The sequence below is a fragment of the Catharus ustulatus genome, chromosome Z (assembly GCF_009819885.2).
Source record: "Catharus ustulatus isolate bCatUst1 chromosome Z, bCatUst1.pri.v2, whole genome shotgun sequence".
NCBI classification, from domain to species: Eukaryota; Metazoa; Chordata; class Aves; order Passeriformes; family Turdidae; genus Catharus; species Catharus ustulatus.
In genome coordinates, this window is record NC_046262.2 from 28,411,333 (window position 1) to 28,431,558 (window position 20,226).

The window sequence follows — 20,226 nt, forward strand, 5'->3', positions numbered from 1 at the left end:
TAGCAACAATTCTCCATGGACTTTCTTTAAAAGCATGATTTTGTAATAGATCGTCAAATACATTATTAATTTTTTTAACCTCCTTCGAGGGAAACACGTAGCTGTTAAGAAGACATAGTTCTTTACAAGTATAGCACAAGGTATAAAACATACCATTCCTTTTTGATATGAGATGTAATTATTTATATTTTCTTTCCTTCAGCCAAGTGTATTAATCGTAAGCTACAAGGAACTTTCAAAAGCAGCTTCTCAGTTTGGACCTTATAAACAAGCAGAATGGCGCCCTGACAGCACAATGATAGCTGTTTCGGTAAGCAGAATTTTTCCTTCTTACTCTGGTTAAACTATTGCAAACAGAATTTTGTGTTACCAATTTCTGTGCATATACAAACTTGCGGATCATAAATACATTTAATTGATACTTGTCTTCCAAAAATATTTAATGATACCAAGGACTTTTTATATAATAGAAACTTTCTTTTGTAGTTTTCGTTAATTTTTCCCTGTGAGAATGAACTACAGTTCTTCATCTTAAAAAAATGGTTAAATGTATTGGCAGGGGTGATACAACATCTCACGACTGTAGTAATCTGGTAACAAATAATACAGTAATGTAAAGTTACGTGAATGAAAGAAATAATTGTGGACTTAGGTGGCATAATCATATTTAACTTGATAAATAGGGTTTAAAGGTGAGTATTAAGAGATTAAACTGTGGCCTTATTACTGGCTTTTGGTAGTAAAAAAACATTGCAAGTCACTAGGGACACAGAAACAAGGGCAGTGATAAGTGATGCACGAACCCTTCTGTTAAGAATCTTAGAGATGAGATCTTGTCTCGCATGGAAATAAAGTCTTGTTTCATAGCTGGTGCTGTGTTCACAGCACTTTGGACTATTTCAGCAGCAGTATTTAAAGTCTGAGGTGCAAGATGAACACAAGAAAGGTGGGAGTACAGTTTGAGAGTTGCAATATGGGATAATGCTCTTAGTGTCTTTTGGTCAGGTCTTAACATTAGGATCAGGTCTTAAATTAGATACTGTTATCTTAGTGGAAAACACCCGATGATTTATGGAGTAGTTCATGTCTCTATGATTTATGGAGTAGTTCATGTCTCTGGCAATATCATGGTAATCATAAATCAGCTAAGCTTCCCATGGTAGTTTTCTTTTGTGTAGTACAAGTTAATGTAAGTAAGTAGTTAGTATAAAATGTTTAAATTGTTTAAAAGTATCTCAAGAAATCAGTGAAGTCAAAGATTTCTGTTAGTGCCAGATTATATTCTCAGTGACTGCTAATAATTATCAGTAAAGTCGGAAAGCTTTCTGTATTTTTTGCTATGACTCAAAACAAATTCTTCAATTTTATATTGCAGCATGTCTATCCAAACACATTTTAATTAAACCTTTTTGTAGCTCAGAGGAAATTTGAGTTTTTATATTCAAGTACTTTGCATACTGTGGGGTTTTTTTCTGAGATATTGTGATCCATTTGCTCGAGAGACCTTGTGGTTTAGCTGATGGTCAGATAACCTTTAGTTTCTGCCACTTAATGCACTTTAAAGTTCTTCTGCAACTAAATGTACAGCGTACTTTTTGGCAGATAGTGTCAGAATCTGAATGCCCATAAAGTGTCAGTTTGTAAACTAATGTTCTGTGAATTAAAATTCAAAATGGTCATTGCTTATAAAATAGTGAGTGTACTAAGATTTCTAATATTCTTTGTGTTTCTTAGGATGGTATTTCATCCCTGGATGTATGTATACAAATGATACAGTCAAGCATGTTTGTTACGGTAGTTTTAACATAAGTTGTTTTGCAGGATACTTTAAATATATGCATAGTTTAATTTGGAACAGTTAGTGAGTCCTACTGAAAGACACATTTACAATATTGCTGGTTTTGTTATAGTGAGACAGAAAGTCTGTTTTTTTACCTTAATGAAGAAGGTGTTATGCAGATGTGGGGTGCAATCATCCCCAATGAGAGTTCTGTGCAAGTGAACAGTTTTCTCTCTTTTCCTAACTAACCCATTCAGATGAAGGAACAATAGCAAAGCAAATTTTTAATGAAAAAACCCAGTAATTTCGAACTGAATTAGCTTCACTTAATTACTGAAGTCCTGTACAACAGCTAAAAGTTTTAGTTTGAAAGCTGACTTAGGTGGTGTTTCTCGCGTGTTACTATCTGTATTCACGAACATGTGATTGCAGTAATTTTCTATAATAAAACTTTTTTTAAGAAGGTGAACATAAGGCTTAGTATGTACTTATTAGCAAGTGGTACATTCCTTTTCCTTTTTTTGCCCCTTTTCCCTTTTTTTTTAAAAATAAATTTTTTTAAAATAATGATGGTGAGTGTAGTCTGGATTTTATGTCCACCAGACCAGTGATATACCATGTTTTTTGTTTCTGACAGCACAAATATTCAGCGTGTCTTTATGAAAACAAATCACTTTGCAGCATATGCTTTGAGGTAAATATTATTTGTACTGCTGGCAGACTTTGGGCTACGCTGTCAGGCTTTATAAAATACCTCAAGTAGCTTTAAAGGTATGCAGTTAAACAAGCATAAGCAGTTTTCACAGTGTCACTATCCCCTAGATTTGCTAACTTATTTTTTCTGCTAGTGTCTTCTGTTGTTAAATTGTTGGCACATTTCATAGGTAGTTATTATTTTTTCCCCTTATATTTTGTAGTTTCTTCTTTCATATTGCTGCCCTTGTAATTTTTCCACTGTTACTTTTTCTTATCTAGATTAGTACATACATCCAAGGTAGTGAATTCTAGTAGTAAATCAAATTTAAGAATTGCATCAAGATGCTTCAGGATGGAGAAGTATAGGAGGCATTTTGGTCCTTCCCCTTACAGGCAATCCTCCAGCTCTTCAGCATGCAGTCCCATAGCTAACGCAGTGCTTTATTAATCATGGTAGCATACAAGAAACCATGTTGTGAAATCCCTGGCAATATTCTCAGTGTTTATACTTCTGTCAAAGTTGAACACAATTCCTTGTGTTCACAGTGATGATTACTTATTTAAAAGGTTTCTCTCAGACATTTTTAAAGCAATGAAACCTGTGTAAATGAATAATATCAATTTGCTGGAAGTCTGTGCTTGAATGCATTTGCATTTCATCTCTCTCTTGATGGAATTTAAGGTTCTATTTAGGAATGAACCTGTAACAATAGCAACTTTGTGCTTTGAATAGTGTTCAGTAAGGCCCTTTGTACCTTAATATCAGTATAAAGATACTTCACAGTATTGTTTTACTCTTCTTTCCAGGATAAGATAACTTACAGGTTAAATATTTAATGATGTAATGGAAAGAACCTGTAAAGATGTTAGAAATGAACGCGTTTCTTTACCACATAATACCTGAACATGATATTACAGCACACAGAAAAGCTTCCATTTATTGTCACCCTGTCTCAAGCTCACCATTATGGTTCAGATTTTATTCTTGCTTGAAAAAGATACTCACTTTGAATGAGAATAATAGTGTTTCTTGGAATTAGAAGTCAAAACACAAATTTTCTAAAGCAAAATGTTTGACTGAAAAAAGCCATGGCATCTATGAAATGATACACTAAGCTAACAAGAGTGTTGCTTTATTCAAGTAAAGAAAAGGAAACCAATCTTGCAAAGAAATGTGAAACTATTCATTTCAGCACTTTTTGTCTCCAGTGCTTTGGATACATGCCCAGCCCCTATTAAAATAATTGGATGGAAACACTATTTAACCAAAATGCATTTACCAGTTTGTCTGGAAAATAAATTCATGCTGTTAGCAAGTAACACTTCTTTGAACACTTAAGCTTATTGGTCATCTGCTTCTTTCATGCTTATGCAAGCAGCTTCTAGGTATGATTGGAGCATTATATAACTAAATGATTTGTGTTTGTTCCTTGTGTGTAGTATGAAGTCATTCTTCCAGAGTGACAGCATATGGTAGAACAATGACAGTGCCTAACTCTTTGCAGTCAGTAGTGTCTGTTTGTATTCAAACACATGGAGAGTTTATTCAGGTACTTCCCACCTTCTACTTTGTTTCCTGCATTAATTCATGTAGTTTGTACAAATTATGTGCCTAGGTTCTAAAATCTGAAAGAGATGAGAGGTTTTATAGGTTTGTGTGAATCACAGAAAAATTTCTGATGTATTTGTGTATAAACAGCATTGTTTTTCCATTTTTTGACCTCTTACCTGGTCTATTCACTTGACTTTAAGGGCAGGTATGGATTTTACCTGGAATTGATATCAACACACGGTATTTTAAATGTCTGGATGAATGTATATTTGAGTTCAATGTATGAGATATTCACAGAAATCACATAAGACTAACAGATTTTATTCATACTGAGACTAGGTATGTATCTTATGAGTGTTTTCTCTTTCAGACTGCAAATGGATACATCTTGTTTTTTGAAATCCCATCAGCAAGAGACAAGTATCTTTATGAGCCAGTATATCCCAAGTAAGTTTTGTAAACTTTGTATCCTGACAATGGGAAAAATATGATTAGACAACTCCTAAGCAGTTTTTATGACAAAAGATATTTCCTTACAGAGTGTGTTTTAACACTTGATGAGTATATGAACCATTATTCCTGTGAGTTAGAGTCAGTACAGGGGAGAAGTCGTGTTTAATTAGACTGCTGTGTGCTGGTATGATTCCTTAGGTCCATCTTGCAAGCGCTCACAGTCCTTGATAGCCGTGTTAAAATTGTCTGCTTTTATAGTTTGAAGTAGTCTGTTGCATTCATGATCTACAACAAGATTTAATATTCCCTTTTGAATAACTCAGTTATAACTCAGGACCTATTGAGATACAATTCAAAAATAGATCCTGTCCCAAATGTTTCATAACTTAGAGGTTTTTTAAAAAGAATGGGAAATAAAATCCCAATATTTTTGAAAGCATATGGATAATTTTTAGTAAGAATGTACTTTTTTGGTGCAATGTGTTGTCAGTTTCATCTTATTTTCCTTATTGTGAACCACAGAATACATCTTATGCATAAAAAATGTGACTGTATTTTGGGTGTATTTATGGTTGACTTAGCTGATTTTGGATTTTGCAAAATTGGGAAATGTCTAGGACAAATTAAAACTTCAAGGAGTATATGTCTGTGTGTTTAGATAGGCAGAATCTTTAGTCTTGGGTAGGATTGAATTTGTCTGTGCAAATAATAACACACTCTTGATTTCTAATTGGCTAGATGCTTCTTTTTTTAATATGTCCCTCTTTATATTGTCATCATTATGATAATACTAGTAAATTTATTTTTTCTCCACATTCATAAAAAGAGTTAAAACTTGAATTGTGGGTGTCTCCACGTGGTCATCCCTGATGAATATTGGATAATCTGGGATGTCATGTGAGAGGAAGACATTTTGAATTTCTTTTTAGTGCAAATGTTAAATCATGAACATTAAAAGAAAATAAAAGGCATTTTCAATAGTATTGAAATTCAAAATCTACCTTCTTTCACAAATATGTCTAGGAAGAAATGACTTAGCAGGTATTATAAATTATTTCAAAGTGAACTTTCCTTTATTGACTAGAAAATTTTTTATGTTTTATGGCTATAATGCATCTTTTGACCTATGAAATGACCCTTAAAGCTCTGGAATTAACTGGAATTTGCTGTTACAATTTACTTTTCTGTTTTCCAGAAACTTAAGACTAATGTAGAGAAGTTATTTTGTTTGTCTCTTTGGAGAACTGAATAGCAGTTTTCAAACTGACTCTTCTGACTTACTGTCATCAGGGAAAAAGGCAGACAACCTGTTGCTGCAACTTGTCTAAATAATAGTAGTAGTATATGCTTAACTGTACATTACCTAACGGAGAAAACTAAGCAAGTAGTTTATTGTGTTTTTCTTGTTCTTTTTGGAAAGTTGGGGGATGTTTTAATTGGGAAAATCTGAAAACTTATGGAAATATATATAAAACACATGGTAAAAGTTGAAAAAGAAGCTTTGGAAAGTTTGCTTAGAGTATCACTTTTAGGAAGGCTTAAAAATACCTATTTAGCCATCAGTGACTACCCAATCTAACTTTTACATAAAGCTTTAGTAATTGGTATGAATTGTTGACCTGAAAATGCATGTTTTAGTTGTGTGTTGAACAGTCGGGGTTATAAAATATATTTGTATAGCCCAAAAAGGACTATAATGCAAACACTGTAGATGAGTAGGACAAAATATTTGTCCCTGGTGTGTTTATAATAGGTTGCTCCAAATTAGTCTCCAAAGACTAATTGTATGTGCTTACCTTTAAGAAGATCAGTGATCTCGCTGAATTTATTGGAATTACTAGTTTGTCTATACTTAGCCCTCAATTTTGAAAACCTAAATGAAGTTACTATTGTTCTGATTGCATTAGATCAAAAGAAAGACAGTAATTTGTGGGTGAACTGTCCTCCTATGATTAATGTCAAATGATTATTTAAGTTATTAAAATGGGATGAACTTTTTATTTGCAGGTGCAGATAAAGTGCACTGCCTGTAGGCAGTCTCACTAATTTGCTTTGTAGAACAAATACTTGGCAGGGGATTCATCAAACTAAAAACCTCCAATCTAAAATGAACAAACATACCAATGAGACCCAAAGCTAAAATTGAAATTTTTATCTTTCTTTTGACATATGTTCATTTTCCAGAGGCATTATTTCAGTGAAATGCTTGGATTTCATTTCTGCTGGGCTGAGCAATACCAGATTAGTTTTCTTCACTCTGAAGCCATTATAGATCAGTGAAAGGCCTTGTATGTGACTTACCTCATGCTTGAAAGGGGACATCTTACTGTTTTCTCCCCCCATAACAGTGTGTTCTTGGCTCCTTCCTCTGTGTTGGCAGCAGTGATTATGCAACTGTGACTTAAGTAAAGTCGGGTTGCTGACTTGTTGGGGCAACTGAACCTGCCTATCTCCCTTTTTTACCCCTCCCTGTCCCCTGCCCTGGATTCTAGTAGCTTAGTTTGCAAGTTGGCATTTAGTTAAAGGCTGGCATTAGAAAATAGTCACCTTGAGGTAGTACAGAGTAGCTACACTGAGTTGTTGAAAAGCATGAAGTGACTGTTCAGTGATACTTGTATAAATCTTATAGTTCAGGGTAAAGATATGGAGATATTAATTAGGACTCTTCCAGCTCTATCTTATGTGACTATTTACCTGTGCTAGGCCAAGTGAGAGAGAGAGTGATAACTTTTGTAAAAAGTCTGACGGTGTCCTTGCATTGGCAAAGTGACAGCTGCTGGAAACAAGCTAGTAAAAACTGAAATGGATGTTCAGTCGTGTTCTACTTTTTAAAGTTATGACTAATTCTTAATGCTTGTTAACAGCCCATATCTACTAATTTTTTGTAAGCAGAAGTTTCTTTAGTAGCCTTTCTTTAAATGATAGTGGCCAGTTTTGATAGAAATACAGAATTTCAATGAGAAATTACTTCAATGAGAAAGGGAACCCTCTTAATACTGCTTCTTCTTGAATAGAATTCTTAAGCCATGCATGTCAATATATGAGGTGGTTGCGCACTGGGAATTCACACCAGTAATGTCCTCAGCTGCACCAAAATACTGGTCCAGTGCAGAATTTCCTAATTTAGTCAATATCCTGAAGTTGAAATTGCAGCTAGGTTTGTTAACAGGTAGGTGAAAACATTGAGAATGATTGTGTTTAAATTCTCTTGTCATCTTAGCTCTCACTTGAACAAAATGTGCATATTTTACCATAAATTAAAGAAAAAGTGGGTAGTCAGAAAAGCAGGTAATTAGGTATGTGATAGATAATTTTTTGACTTCAACTGTTTTTTGCAGTCTTCACAAGATAGGGACTGGTAATTGAAGAAACTTCATGTGGTGTTGGTATTTTCTTAATAACTGCTTTAAAATTTGCTTAATAATGCTTTAGCTTTGATTTGAGGAAAAGGATCAAAGAAGTTGCTGAAAGTCAATATCACTCATCATTTGTCTGTATGGGAGAGGGATGTATGTGGAGAAAATCTCCTTCCAATTCATAGGTACTTTTATACAGAGTAGTTACTATTTGTAGCTGTTGAGCAAGATGGTACAGAAGAGCTTGCCTGTATTTGGTGTGTTAACAGAACTATTCTAGCATACAACTGTTGTGTAAACTGTAATTGCACTTACTTTCCAATTTAAACAAAATGCTTCAAGGTGGAAAACAAAACAAAACTGTATGAAAAATGACAGAAACATTTGTGCTTTTTATAACTCAATATGCACTGTAATGTATCTAATCACAGTGTGATTTATTTTCAGGACCAAGTCTCTCTTCTTTCCTCAGTCTAATCAGTACACGTTTAGTAAAAGAGCTGAAATGTGAATTGAGGCTAAGATGCCATCCAGTTTGAGTGCCAGAGTCTTTGCTTTTCTTTGTCTTTCAGTATTATGAAATATAGAGATTTTGAAAATAAGGTTGAGTGAACTTCCCTTGCACACTGCTGTTGTTTGTTTTAAACCAGACAGAGTCAGAGCCTAGGAAAATTTATTTCCTTTTTAAAAATGCACATTTGGCTTGATTTCCTCCTTTTCATATCAACCAGTTGTAATGGTCTTTATATTCTGAAATTCGATGTTTTAATGGAAGTACTGAAATCCAAAATTAGCATTTGTGGCTGGAGCCCATAAAACTGTTGAAGCTTGTTGTATTAGTAACTGAGGACATAGCTCTTAGGAAATTTAGAATATGCTAAATACTTTAAGAAGGGAAACTTCTTAAACACTATTTTATGCCTTTAAAGATTTAATTTATATAAGATCTACTCATGTTGGTATAGTAAGAGTTAGTCAACTAACCTATTTGGTATTACAAATATTATATGTAAAAGCTTATTACTGGATTTGTATGATAAAACAAGTGCTTATGCTGTAAGTTCCACATATGAATATTTATATATAAAAAAGGAAACTTTTTATTTTTATTGCTGGAATCCATTGGTAGTTTTTTGTCAAATTGTGATATTTTAGGGATGTAGTTTTTCTATCAAAGAGTATTTTTCTGGCACTGTTGATATTTGGCTAGGAATTGCCAGTCTGTTCTTGGAGTGAACTTTCATGCTTAATGAAAACTTATATTTTCCTGCCTAATTTGTGAGACTAAAAATGGGGGAAAAAGCAGTAATTGTATGGTGTTTCTTTTTGAATTGAGCCAGAGTAGCCTGCAGTTTCATTCCAGCTCTTGGGTGCTTTGCTCCAGTTCAGAGCAGATCTGGAAGAGGCTCAGTATTGGCCATTAGCCCACATTCTGGAATATTTTCCTACAGTGAGCACAAGTACAAAGTTCTGCTTCAATTAGTTTAATCTGGTTCTACCATCCAATTATTAAAGTATCTACAAGACAAAACATGAAAAATAATGTATGTAAGGTAAGATAGTAGCATATTAAAATAGAATTTGTCTCTGCCTGCAATTGCTTAAAGAAAGTGACAATGCTTAGAAGCAAATTTGCAACTTTGTAAGCTGTGTCAAGGTACAGTGGTATCTTTTTGAGGAGTTTCCATACAAATTTGTGGGGCTATTCTTATGTTTGTTTGACAGTGAAGAGACGAGTAACACCATCATAGTAGAGGCTTCTCTGTACTGAACTGATTCATATTTCTGTCTAGAGGTTTGCCAAGGAGAGTACAGTAATTTCACGGCCATAAGGCGCACCAGACTATAAGGCGCACCTCCCGGGAGTCGGCAAAATTTGCAACTTTGTAGATCATCTAAGGCACACCCGACTATAGGGCGCACTTTTTTTGCAGCAAGGCTCCGCCCCCAACTCCTCCTGCGCGGTTTCTGGCCGAGGCCCCACCTCCACCCGGCAACCATTGGCCCCCAGGCCCACCTGGACCCAACAGGCGCAATGCCGCGGGCCCCTGGGCCCACCTCCACCCGGCTGCTGCGGCACTGCCGACTCCCCCCACAGCTCACGGCTCACACTTCCGGGGTGGCAAATGTCGCAACTTTGTAGATCATATAAGGTGCACCGGACTATAAGGCACACTTCTGGTTTCAGGGGAAAATTTTAGTCAAAAGGGTGCGCCTTATAGTCGTGAAATTACTGTAACTAAAGTTTTTTCACTTGAAGAACATGTATTTTTGCCTTTCAAAAAAGACAAAATAGAAAAGCTTTACATGGGTAGTTAACTAAATGTGGTAATTGGAGTCTTCTGTCAGTTTTCTTCATATCCTCAAATGGAGCCTGAATTTGGGGAGTGATATGAATGTTGTGTAAATTTAGAATAAGACCTCAATAGTGTAGATTATTAAGTCTCTGAAAGTGCTTTAAAAATTGAAGTTGTTATCTAACCAGTATGAATATGTGAAGAAACTAGTTTATAGACTGGTTTAGAATGCTGTATTGTTGCTTATACTCCTGGTTACTCTATTCATGTCTTACTCTCTCTGACATTTTTGAAAGTTATCTCCTTTTCTTTAGCCTGATGGTTTATAGGTGCTATAAATTACCTCATCAGTGGACTTCTATTTTCTGACTGAATGAACTGAAGATTAGTATGTACAAAGGTTTTGAACTTCAAACTCTGCGAGGGTAATCAATGAGGTATATGGTTAATTAACTTATTAGGTAATTTTTGCTCAGAATTAAGCTTCTGCTGAACTTCACCATTGTGGTTTTCCCTGTAAGATTTTGGCAGTGTTTGGAAAATATATTTTTAAAACTAGATTAGCTGAAGAACTTTTTATTAACCATTATGGCACTTGCAGACTTGTGATGTGGTTCAAGAGGTTTCAACCTCTTAATTTAAGGGAAATTTAGGTTGCATGTTAGGAAAAAAAAAAATTTTACTGAAAGTGTGATTAAGTACTGGAATGGTCTGCCTAGGGAGGTGGTGGAGTCACCATCCCTGGATGTGTTTAAAAAAAGACTGGATATGGCACTCAGTGCTATGGTTTAGTTGAGGTGCTAGGGCATGGGCTGGACTCAGTGATCTTGAAGGTCTCTTCCAACCTTGTGATTCTGTGATCTGTAACTGTTGTCAGGAAATCTTTGCAACTGAAATAATAATTTGGTAAACAATTTTGCTGGTTTATATGAATAATTTATTAATATACTAGATAGCTGTTTCTTTTCTCAAACTGCAGAAATCTGCCACTACCTAATAGTGTAGTAAAGACTATACTAAGAATTACTTTTTAAACACCTACTCTTAATAGTTGCTACCATAAATCCATTTTAATTTTACTGGTACAGCTATTGCCAATCTGTATGCCCTGCATCCAGCCAGACATACATAATCCTCAGCTGGTGACTGCCTGCAGTGTGTGATGGAGAGATGCAGGTTTAGGAGTGAGATGCTATTTGCATGAAAATCGAAGCTCACAGGTGATGATGCAGGCTCTTTGAATCAGGTATTAAAAAAATAAAGTCCTTAGCTTTTCAGTGTGAACATTAACTGAAGTGTTCACATGAGCTATTGTAAAAAATGGTTAGTAAACATTGTGTAATTGTGCTAATGCAGCGATAATGCTGTTGTCAATTTTTTTGCCTTCTTGCCTTAAAGGAGAGCAGCTTGGAGTTCTTGGTGATGTAAATTATTTTAGAAGTACTGCCCTGGTTTTGTCGTATAAATAGTGCCATTAATTGCTGAAACATCATGATTTTTAATCTTCTTGTCCCTTCCCTCCCACTCCAAGTATTACTGAAGAAGCCATTTTATCAGGAACAACTAAGAATATCATTGCCCAAAAGTAATATAAAAATATTTTACCTTGTTTGTATCGAACAGTTGTTCCAGAAATAATTCTTAATTGTCTGAAATATTTCATCTTTTCTTTAGTGAAATGTCTTCGTTATTTGCATGGTTTAGCTAATTAGAATGCTACTGCCTTGTTTGTTGTCTGTTTGTTTAAGTAATACATTGTTTACCATTAGCCACAATTTTTTCTTTTAAGTACTGTATTTTTTGACTTGGAGCATTTCTGAGTTTTTCTAAACTATTATCCAACAATAACTACCAACTGTACTACAGTAATTTTACGAATACAAGCCGCACTGAGTATAAGCTGCATCTCTGGGTGTTGGCAAATATTTCGTTCTTTGTCCATAAATAAGCCGCACCCGAGTATAAGCCATTCTGTCGTTCACAGCAAGGACCCGTGTGCAACAAAGTTGCCAAATAGTAACAGAACCACGGCAGGGCGGGGTTTACTGGCTCAGCTAAGGCTGTGCAGGCTCGGCCTGCTTGGGGCTACCGACGGGGCCAGGTGGCCCAGCCCGGCACTGCCGCTTGGCGGAGCCGCTCGGGGCCAGCCGCCGCTGCCACTGGGCTCGGTCACCATGGCCCAGCGCTGCCCCATGGTGGCAGGCAGGGACGGAGCCCCCCTCGCTCCCGCGGCGGTGGTGGGAGGCGGGGACAGAGCACCCCGCCTCCTCCCCGAGCCGCGGCAATGGTGGCACGGGGCCCCCGCCAGCTCCCCAGGCTGCAGCAATGGTGGCACGGGGCCCTCCTGTCTCTCCCCCGGCCTGCGGCAGAGGAGGGAAGGAGAGAGCTCTCCCTCCTCTCTCCCCGCCCCCTGTGCTGCCTGCAGGGAGCCAGGCTCCACCTGCGGCGCAACAGAGTAACAATTTGTAACAGTCACGAAATGCCGACTTTGCAGCTGCTCTGCTCAGCACTTTGGCTGGCACTTCTGAGGTTGTAAATTTCAGAAAATTATTCACATATTATCTGCTCCTGAGTATTAGCCGCATTTCTGGTTTGGGAACCAAATCTTAGTCAAAATGGTGCGGCTTGTATTCGTGAAATTACTGTATTATGATTACCCCAAACAGTACAGTGGAAACTTAAATATAAATTTAACGCTAATTCAGTCTCTGGACTAGAATTCTCCCTTACTAAACAGAAAACAGTGGACATTATTTTTAAACACTTATAACAGACGTAAAAATAATATGTGTTATGTACCTTAATTGCAATTATAAAGAAATCTTTAAGAGCATGCTTTCAGATTCTGCTACATTTAACTTCTTAAGGTTTTTCTTAGAAATTTTTGGTAGCAGTGACAAATTTGTTAGTACTATTTTTGAGTGAATTTTGTCTGTGTGTCATGTTGTATGACTTAATTGCTGTGCAATTAGTGGAGGCCATAAATGCAGTACTGTGCATCTGAAAAAATTAGCAGGCAGATGTCCTGTTTCCTTGCTGAGCTTCCCACCATTTCAGATAACGAACTTCAAAGAAATTCTTCCTACCAGTTGAGGAGTCTATCTGACACTGCTTTTGCATGGTGCTGCCTCTTACTTCAGTTTAGTTTAAGTTTTGTGTGATGGGGCTTTTAAAAACAGCATCCCTAATCTTTCCATGTTTGAGATTTTCTTAGGTTGCAGGTTTTCCTCAGTTCTAAGAGATTTATTCACAGGCTTAGTTACATTAACAGATGCCATGCAAATAGCAGTGATTGTATTTGATTTGACATGCAACTGGTCAGTCACTGGAATGTACTCCTCTCAATTCTTCTGCAAAAGTGAGTTACTTAAAGTTTGGCTGCAACCACAGCAGATGCTGATGTGGCAGCTCAGACCAACATTCTTTCCTGCCTCAGTCATCTGTGTGCATTCTTCGTTTAAAGGTCAGAGGAACTCTGCCAGTAAGGCTGACTCATGCAGATGTGGACTTCATGAACACAGTGTACTTTCAGTAGCACCTCCTTTGAACCCATACTAGGGATTTCTTCTTGAATTGATGAATTAGACATAATCACAGTCAATGAATTGAGATAGTGGCAGTTTTGGAGTTTCAGTCAAGGTGATGCACCTCAACTCTCTGTGGATCGACCTCTTGCAAGTTGGATAAAAGAACCCTTTTTGGGTCAGGAGTGATAGTGCCCCAGTAGAAAAGATAAGATGCCTCAGCTTGTGACCAATTTGCTAAAACTGTCTCGTGAAACTGGAAATATTCAAATATTCTTGCAAGCTATTGTATTTATGAAAGGTGTTGAAGGAAAAAAAGCCACCCTATGTGGAGACTTGAAATTTTTCTTCCTGCAAAAGATGTCTTTTAAACCATATTGTTACCATTCTGGCTTTGTAATTTGTGCTGTGCAGAAATACTGAGTTTATACTTGGTTATGTCCTTTGGTCAGTTAAAATAGACGTGTTGTGTCTCGTACCTACCTAACATTTCTGCATTACTCAACCCTTTCATCTCAGTTTGTCATTTGTTTGCATGATTCAGTTTGTATCACTGATTGTTGATAAACCAAAATAATTTCATATAATGTGGGAGTATACTCTCTGGATTTGTATGTCTGTGTGGGTTGAAAAGCCTACCTCCAAATACCTGGGGTTTTGTAAGTTTTAAAAAACACTACAACAACCCCACCATGCTAGTATTACTGGAAAAAGAAATTAAAGTAATTTCACGATTACAAGCCGCACCATTTTGACTAAAATTTTACTCCCACCCCAGAAATGCAGCTTACGCTCAGGGGCGGCTAATATGTGAATAATTTTCTGACATTTCCAACCCCGAAGTGCAAACTGAAGTGCCGAGTCGAGCACCTGCCGGTAAAACCCGGGACTGCGTGATTGTTACAAATTGGTTACTCTGTTTCGCGGCGGGTGGAACCCGGCTCTGTGCCGGCAGCACAGGGTGGAGGGAGGCGGGGGGCTCCCTCCTGCTGGCCCCGCAGCTCAGGGGGAGGCGGGGGGCTCCCTCCTGTTGGCCCCGTGGGATGCGGGGGGCTCCCTTCTGCTGGCCCTGCGGCTCGGGGGGAGGCGGGGGGCTCCCATCCCCGCATGCCGCCGGGGCAAGCGAGCCCAGCGGCGGCAGCAGCCGACCCTGAGCGGCAGCGCCGAGCTGAGCCACCTGGCCCCATCAGCAGCCCCGAGCCCTTACGACCCGAGCTGAGCCAGTAAACCCTGCCATCCCGCGATTCTGTTACTATTTGGCAACTTTGTTGCACGCGGGTCCTTGCTGCAAGCGACAGAGCGGCTTATAATTGGGTGCGGCTTGTGTATGGACAAAGAACAAAGTGTTTGCCAACACCCGGAGATGCGGCTTATAGTCAGTGCGGCTTGTATTCGTGAAATTACTGTACTTTTTCATGATTCCTGTCAGTTCAGGCTAACTAACTTAGATGAACAGCTAGATCTTTCCTAAGACAGTTGCCTTTTGCAATTAATTTTTGTTCAAAATGCAAACCAGACATTCTAATAATTTAAATTTGTGCAAGTTGCCATCTTTTGGTGGTAGATTAACTAACATTATAGCAATTTTTCTCATTTTTCGATGTAATTTTTCACAGCCTCCATAGTTTCGTTCTGGAAAAGTTATACTACTTCCATCTGCTAATTCCAGATTTTCAAAGGTTGCCTTGGTTTTACCTTAGCTAGCATAAGGAAAGGTGTAGTGGCCTATAAGGAATAACAGATATGAATTTCACATTGCTATAAAATGGTAATGAATTAAGGAACTTGATATCTACTGAGATAAACAAGACAGGAAAGAGTTTAATGTATTGTTGTTGTGCTGTCACACTTCTCTGAAGCTCCATCTGCTTAGGTTTCTACCATGTCTTGAGCAGTAGTATTTGCTACCCTGATGTAAATTAAAAGTAAGTTACTATTAATTCTGACTTGTCTGCAGTGCCTGTTTCATTCATAGTTTGCTTTGCTTACTAGCATAGTACTCATTAGATAGATGGGCTCGATGGCATCTTACAATACTTAGGACTGTAGGTCAGCTTTCATTAAAGAAAAACGTTAAAGAAGCACGTGGCACATCTGATAACCCAGTTGTCTAAGGAATACTTTAATAATGATGTATAATAATATATAATGCTGTTGTAATGTAATGAATGAAATGTGGGAGATAAGAATAAGAAACTTTCTACATTTAGAAGCTCATATTATATAATGGTCTGTTTAAAGGGACGGAATCAGTGTTCAGTCATCTCTTCTTAGTAGGTCTTAGGTTAAAAACTAGTTACATTAATTTCACGACTATAAGGTGCACCCATTTGACTAAAATTTTGATCGAAACCCAGAAGCATGCCTTATAATCCAGTGCGCCTTATATACGGACAAAACTCGGAAATTTGCTGACAACCCGGAAGTGCGAGCCACAAGCTGCATGGAGCCGCGCCAGCTGGAGGCAGGGGAGGGTGGGAGTGCTTGGGCCTTTGGCACGGGAAGGGCACCTGGGGCTGTGTTTAAAGGCTATGCCAATCTGTGAAAACTGTTTGCAAATTGAGCACCTGCCAGTAAACCCTGTGATTGAACGATTCTGTTACTAATTCATTACTTCGTTGTGCGCGGATCCTCGCTGAAAAAAAAAAAAAAAAAAAAAAAACCCGCCTTATACTCCAGTGTGCCTTATATATTGACAAAGTTCGGAAATTTGCTGACACCAGGAAGTGCACCTTATAATCTGGTGTGCTTTATAGTCGTGAAATTACTGTAATTCGCTGCAGAGAGGAGTATTCCTGTGAAATACTGTGATAGATGTCAGCTTGTGTTATGAATGCTGAATTTATATTATAAACAGTGATCTGGCAAAAGGAATGGAAGAAGCATAATCATTTTGCAGTCTGTATTATCTGTAATGCATCTTGAAAAAGAATGATTTTGAGCTATTTAAGAATTCAGCGTATTTAATTACTGTAACAGATTAAATCAGATTTTTCACGGATACATACCGCTTATTTTAGAAGTACTAAGGCAGGCGTACAGCTACTGTAATGTTCATTATCTGTTCATTGTCTTACTTTGCCTATATACTCTGAGGACGTAGAGGATGATAGGATAGACTAAACTTTTAGCACCAAAATTACATCCTGGATACTTAGAGCTGCTTGTGGCAGATTGCATGTGACTGGTTGGAGGGGAGGATGTGTATACATATAGATATGGGGGAAAAAAGACCATTATAACCCTTGTGTCTTTTGAGGGACAACCTATTTTAATTCTAGTATTTCTCTTGTATTTTAGAGGAAGCCCACATCTGAAGGGAACCCCACATTATAAGGAAGAGCAATGTGCTCCTTCATTAAATCTAGAAATGAAGAAAGTGCTGGACTTACAAGCCTCTATCACAAGGTATGCTCATTAATTGGGTCTTGAGATATTTTCCATGTATACCACTACATTTTAAAAAGTAAAGGGAAAACTGGATGGAAAAAAGGCTTCTAGTAAGTTTTTAGGCTTATTAATAGTAAGGACTAATATTAGTAAGTTACTTTTAGCAACTAGTAAGTCTGAGGAGGGGAGAAAGTGAATTGCTGTTCAAGAATTCTTTCTGTGCTTGGCTATACTAATGTTTTTGGCGTATAGAAGTATGTAGTATTCTCAGTATTACTGTGTATTACTATAAATGAGTTTGTCCTTAAGCTCAAAGTCTTTACTAGAGATTTTATAGAGACATTGATAGGTTAGAGCAAAACTGTATCCAGCATTTCAGCATTTCTCCAGATGGCTGCAAAGAGTTCACTTTTGTCCTTTTTTTTTACCTCTTGCTTTTTTGTGGTCCTATAAAGAAATTTTGAACGTGCCAAGTATGCAAGTGTGAAAAGCTGGTGAAACTTCCTGGCATTGGAGTGAGGTGGAAAAGTAACATAGTGAAATTGGGGAACAGGTTTCTTAGGAGTAAATGGGTTTTGGAAGGCATGCAGTATACACTGGAAAAGGCTTCGCATGCAAGTAGATTAACAGTAGTTGTTGGGATTTTGAAAATGTTTAAGGAGGAATTTAGGAGTCTAATTCTCCTTCATCAATTTGTTTCAACCACGGTTTAAAATGTATTGTGAATTATTTATAGCCTAGGCAGTATTGTTAGTTTTCTGGGATAGTTGAGTACAGTAATTTCACGAATACAAGCCGCACCAATTTGAACAAAATTTTGGTGGAAACCCGGAAGTGCGGCTAATATTCCGGGGCGGCTAATCTATTAACAAAATTCTAAAAGCTGCCAACACGGAAGTGAGAGCCCGCGGCAGCCCCAAGCCAAGCTGGAGCCCGGCCGGCCCCGGCTGAGGTGGGAAAGCCTGGCAGAGGCGGGGCCAGCAGTGTGGGGGGCGGGCGGCAGAGCCTGAGCCAGCAGGGCGGGGCAGGGAGGGCGGCAGAGCCTGAGCCAGCATGGCGGGGGAGCCCGGGAGAACTGGGGCTAGCAGTGCAGGGGAGCATGTCAGAAGCAGGAAGGCCGGCGGGTGGGGCTGCCTGGCAGCGGGGGAAGCCCAGCAGAATCGGGGCCAGCAGCGTGGGGGAGCCCGGCGGTGCGGGGGCCTGCAGTGCCGGCCAGGGCGAGGAAACGCGGCGGCGGTGCAGACGGGAGGGGGCGGCCGGCGAGCCCGGCGGCGGGGCTAGGGAACGCGCCGCGGCCGGCGAGCCCGGCGGCGGGGCTAGGGAACGCGGCGCGCCGCGGCCGGCGAGCCCGCCGGCGGAGCTAGGGAACGCGGCGCGGCCGGCGAGCCCGCCGGCGGGGCTAGGGAACGCGCCGCGGCCGGCGAGCCCGCCGGCGGGGCTAGGGAACGCGGCGCGCCGCGGCCGGAGAGCCCGCTGGCGGGGCTAGGGAACGCGGCGGTGGCCAGCGAGCCGGGCGGCGGCAGGCCGCCGACAGGGCTAGGGAACGCGGCGGCGGCCAGCGAGCCGGGCGGCGGCAGGCCGCCGACAGGGCTAGGGAACGCGGCGGCGGCCAGCGAGCCGGGCGGCGGCAGGCCGCCGACAGGGCTAGGGAACGCGGTGGCGGCAGGCCCCCGACAGGGCTAGGGAACGCGGCGGCGGCCAGCGAGCCGGGCGGCGGCAGGCCGCCGGCAGGGCTAGGGAACGCGGCGGCGGCCAGCGAGCCGGGCGGCGGCAGGCCGCCGACAGGGCTAGGGAACGCGGCGGCGGCCAGCGAGCCGGGCGGCGGCAGGCCGCCGGCAGGGCTAGGGAACGCGGCGGCGACCAGCGAGCCGGGCGGCGGCAGGCCGCCGGCAGGGCTAGGGAACGCGGCGGCGGCCAGCGAGCCGGGCGGCGGCAGGCCGCCGACAGGGCTAGGTAACGCGGCGGCGGCCAGCGAGCCGGGCGGCGGCAGGCCGCCGGCAGGGCTAGGGAACGCGGCGGCGGCCAGCCGCCGACAGGGCTAGGGAACGCGGCGGCGGCCAGCGAGCCGGGCGGCGGCAGGCCGCCGGCAGGGCTAGGGAACGCGGCGGCGGCAGGCCGCCGACAGGGCTAGGGAACGCGGCGGCGGCCAGCGAGGCGGGCGGCGGCAGGCCGCCGACAGGGCTAGGGAACGCGGCGGCGGCCAGCGAGCCGGGCGGCAGCAGGCCGCCGACAGGGCTGGGGAACGCGGCGGCGGCCAGCGAGCCGGGCGGCGGCAGGCCGCCGACAGGGCTAGGGAACGCGGCGGCGGCCAGCGAGCCGGGCGGCGGCAGGCTGCCGGCAGGGCTAGGGAACGCGGCAGCGGGGCGGTGCTGACGGGAGAGGGGGGCCAGCGAGCCCGGCGGCGGCGGCAGTACCACCCGGCCAGCCCCGCCGAGCCGTGGCGCTGAGCTGGGCCACCCGGCCCCGTCGGCAACCATGAGCGGGCCGAGCCTGCCTGGCCCCGCCCCGAGCCAGTAAAGCCCCCTATGCCGCGATCCTGTTACTAATTGGCCAATTTGTGAAAGCTGCGCACGAACGAAAGTGCGGCTAATATTCGGGGTGCGGCTTATCTATTGACAAAGACAGCAACATTGTCGAGACACCGGGGGTGCGGCTTATAATCCGTGCGGCTTGTATTCGTGAAACTACTGTAATTGGTTGTTGGAAGCAATGTCTTGTGGTTAGTCAAAAGTATTGTAAAGATCTTCAGCAGTTAGTATACCAGGTAAGCAATTACTCTAGCAATATAGACTTGTTCATGAACTGAGATTGCTGGAGAAAAGTTGAGGTGTATACCATATTTTGTCAGCATGGTACATTTGTAATTTATGTTTATCTTTATGATGTTAGTACAAGAAGCAGTAATACAGTGTGACATTATTTGATATTTCTGTGACATTGATTTAAGATGAAGTTTTTTAGGGATTAACAAATATCTCTTATTAGTTTGCAGTCCATGTTAGAAGATCTGCTTGTGGCTACTGCTGATGGATTTCTCCATCTCATTCACTGGGATGGTATGACCAATGGAAGGAAGGCCATCAACCTGTGTACAGTTCCATTTTCTGTAGATCTGCAGTCTTCTCGAGGTAGGTTTTAGGGATTGTATTGCTTACATATAGTTGCCTCTTAGTGACAT

At 41.1% G+C, this 20,226-nt stretch overlaps 1 protein-coding gene across 6 annotated transcripts in view; it reads left to right on the forward strand.

Annotated features, from left to right (window-relative positions):
* The window catches only part of RIC1 (RIC1 homolog, RAB6A GEF complex partner 1), a 60,269-nt gene that overhangs the window by 11,171 nt on the left and 28,872 nt on the right, over nt 1-20,226 (forward strand). For all 6 annotated transcript variants that reach the window (XM_033085213.1, XM_033085208.1, XM_033085211.1 and 3 more), the window contains exons 2-5: nt 203-310; nt 4,399-4,475; nt 16,959-17,066; nt 20,034-20,176. In XM_033085213.1, the coding sequence (XP_032941104.1) occupies nt 203-310; nt 4,399-4,475; nt 16,959-17,066; nt 20,034-20,176 (436 nt within the window). The remainder of the gene's footprint in view (nt 1-202; nt 311-4,398; nt 4,476-16,958; nt 17,067-20,033; nt 20,177-20,226) is intronic.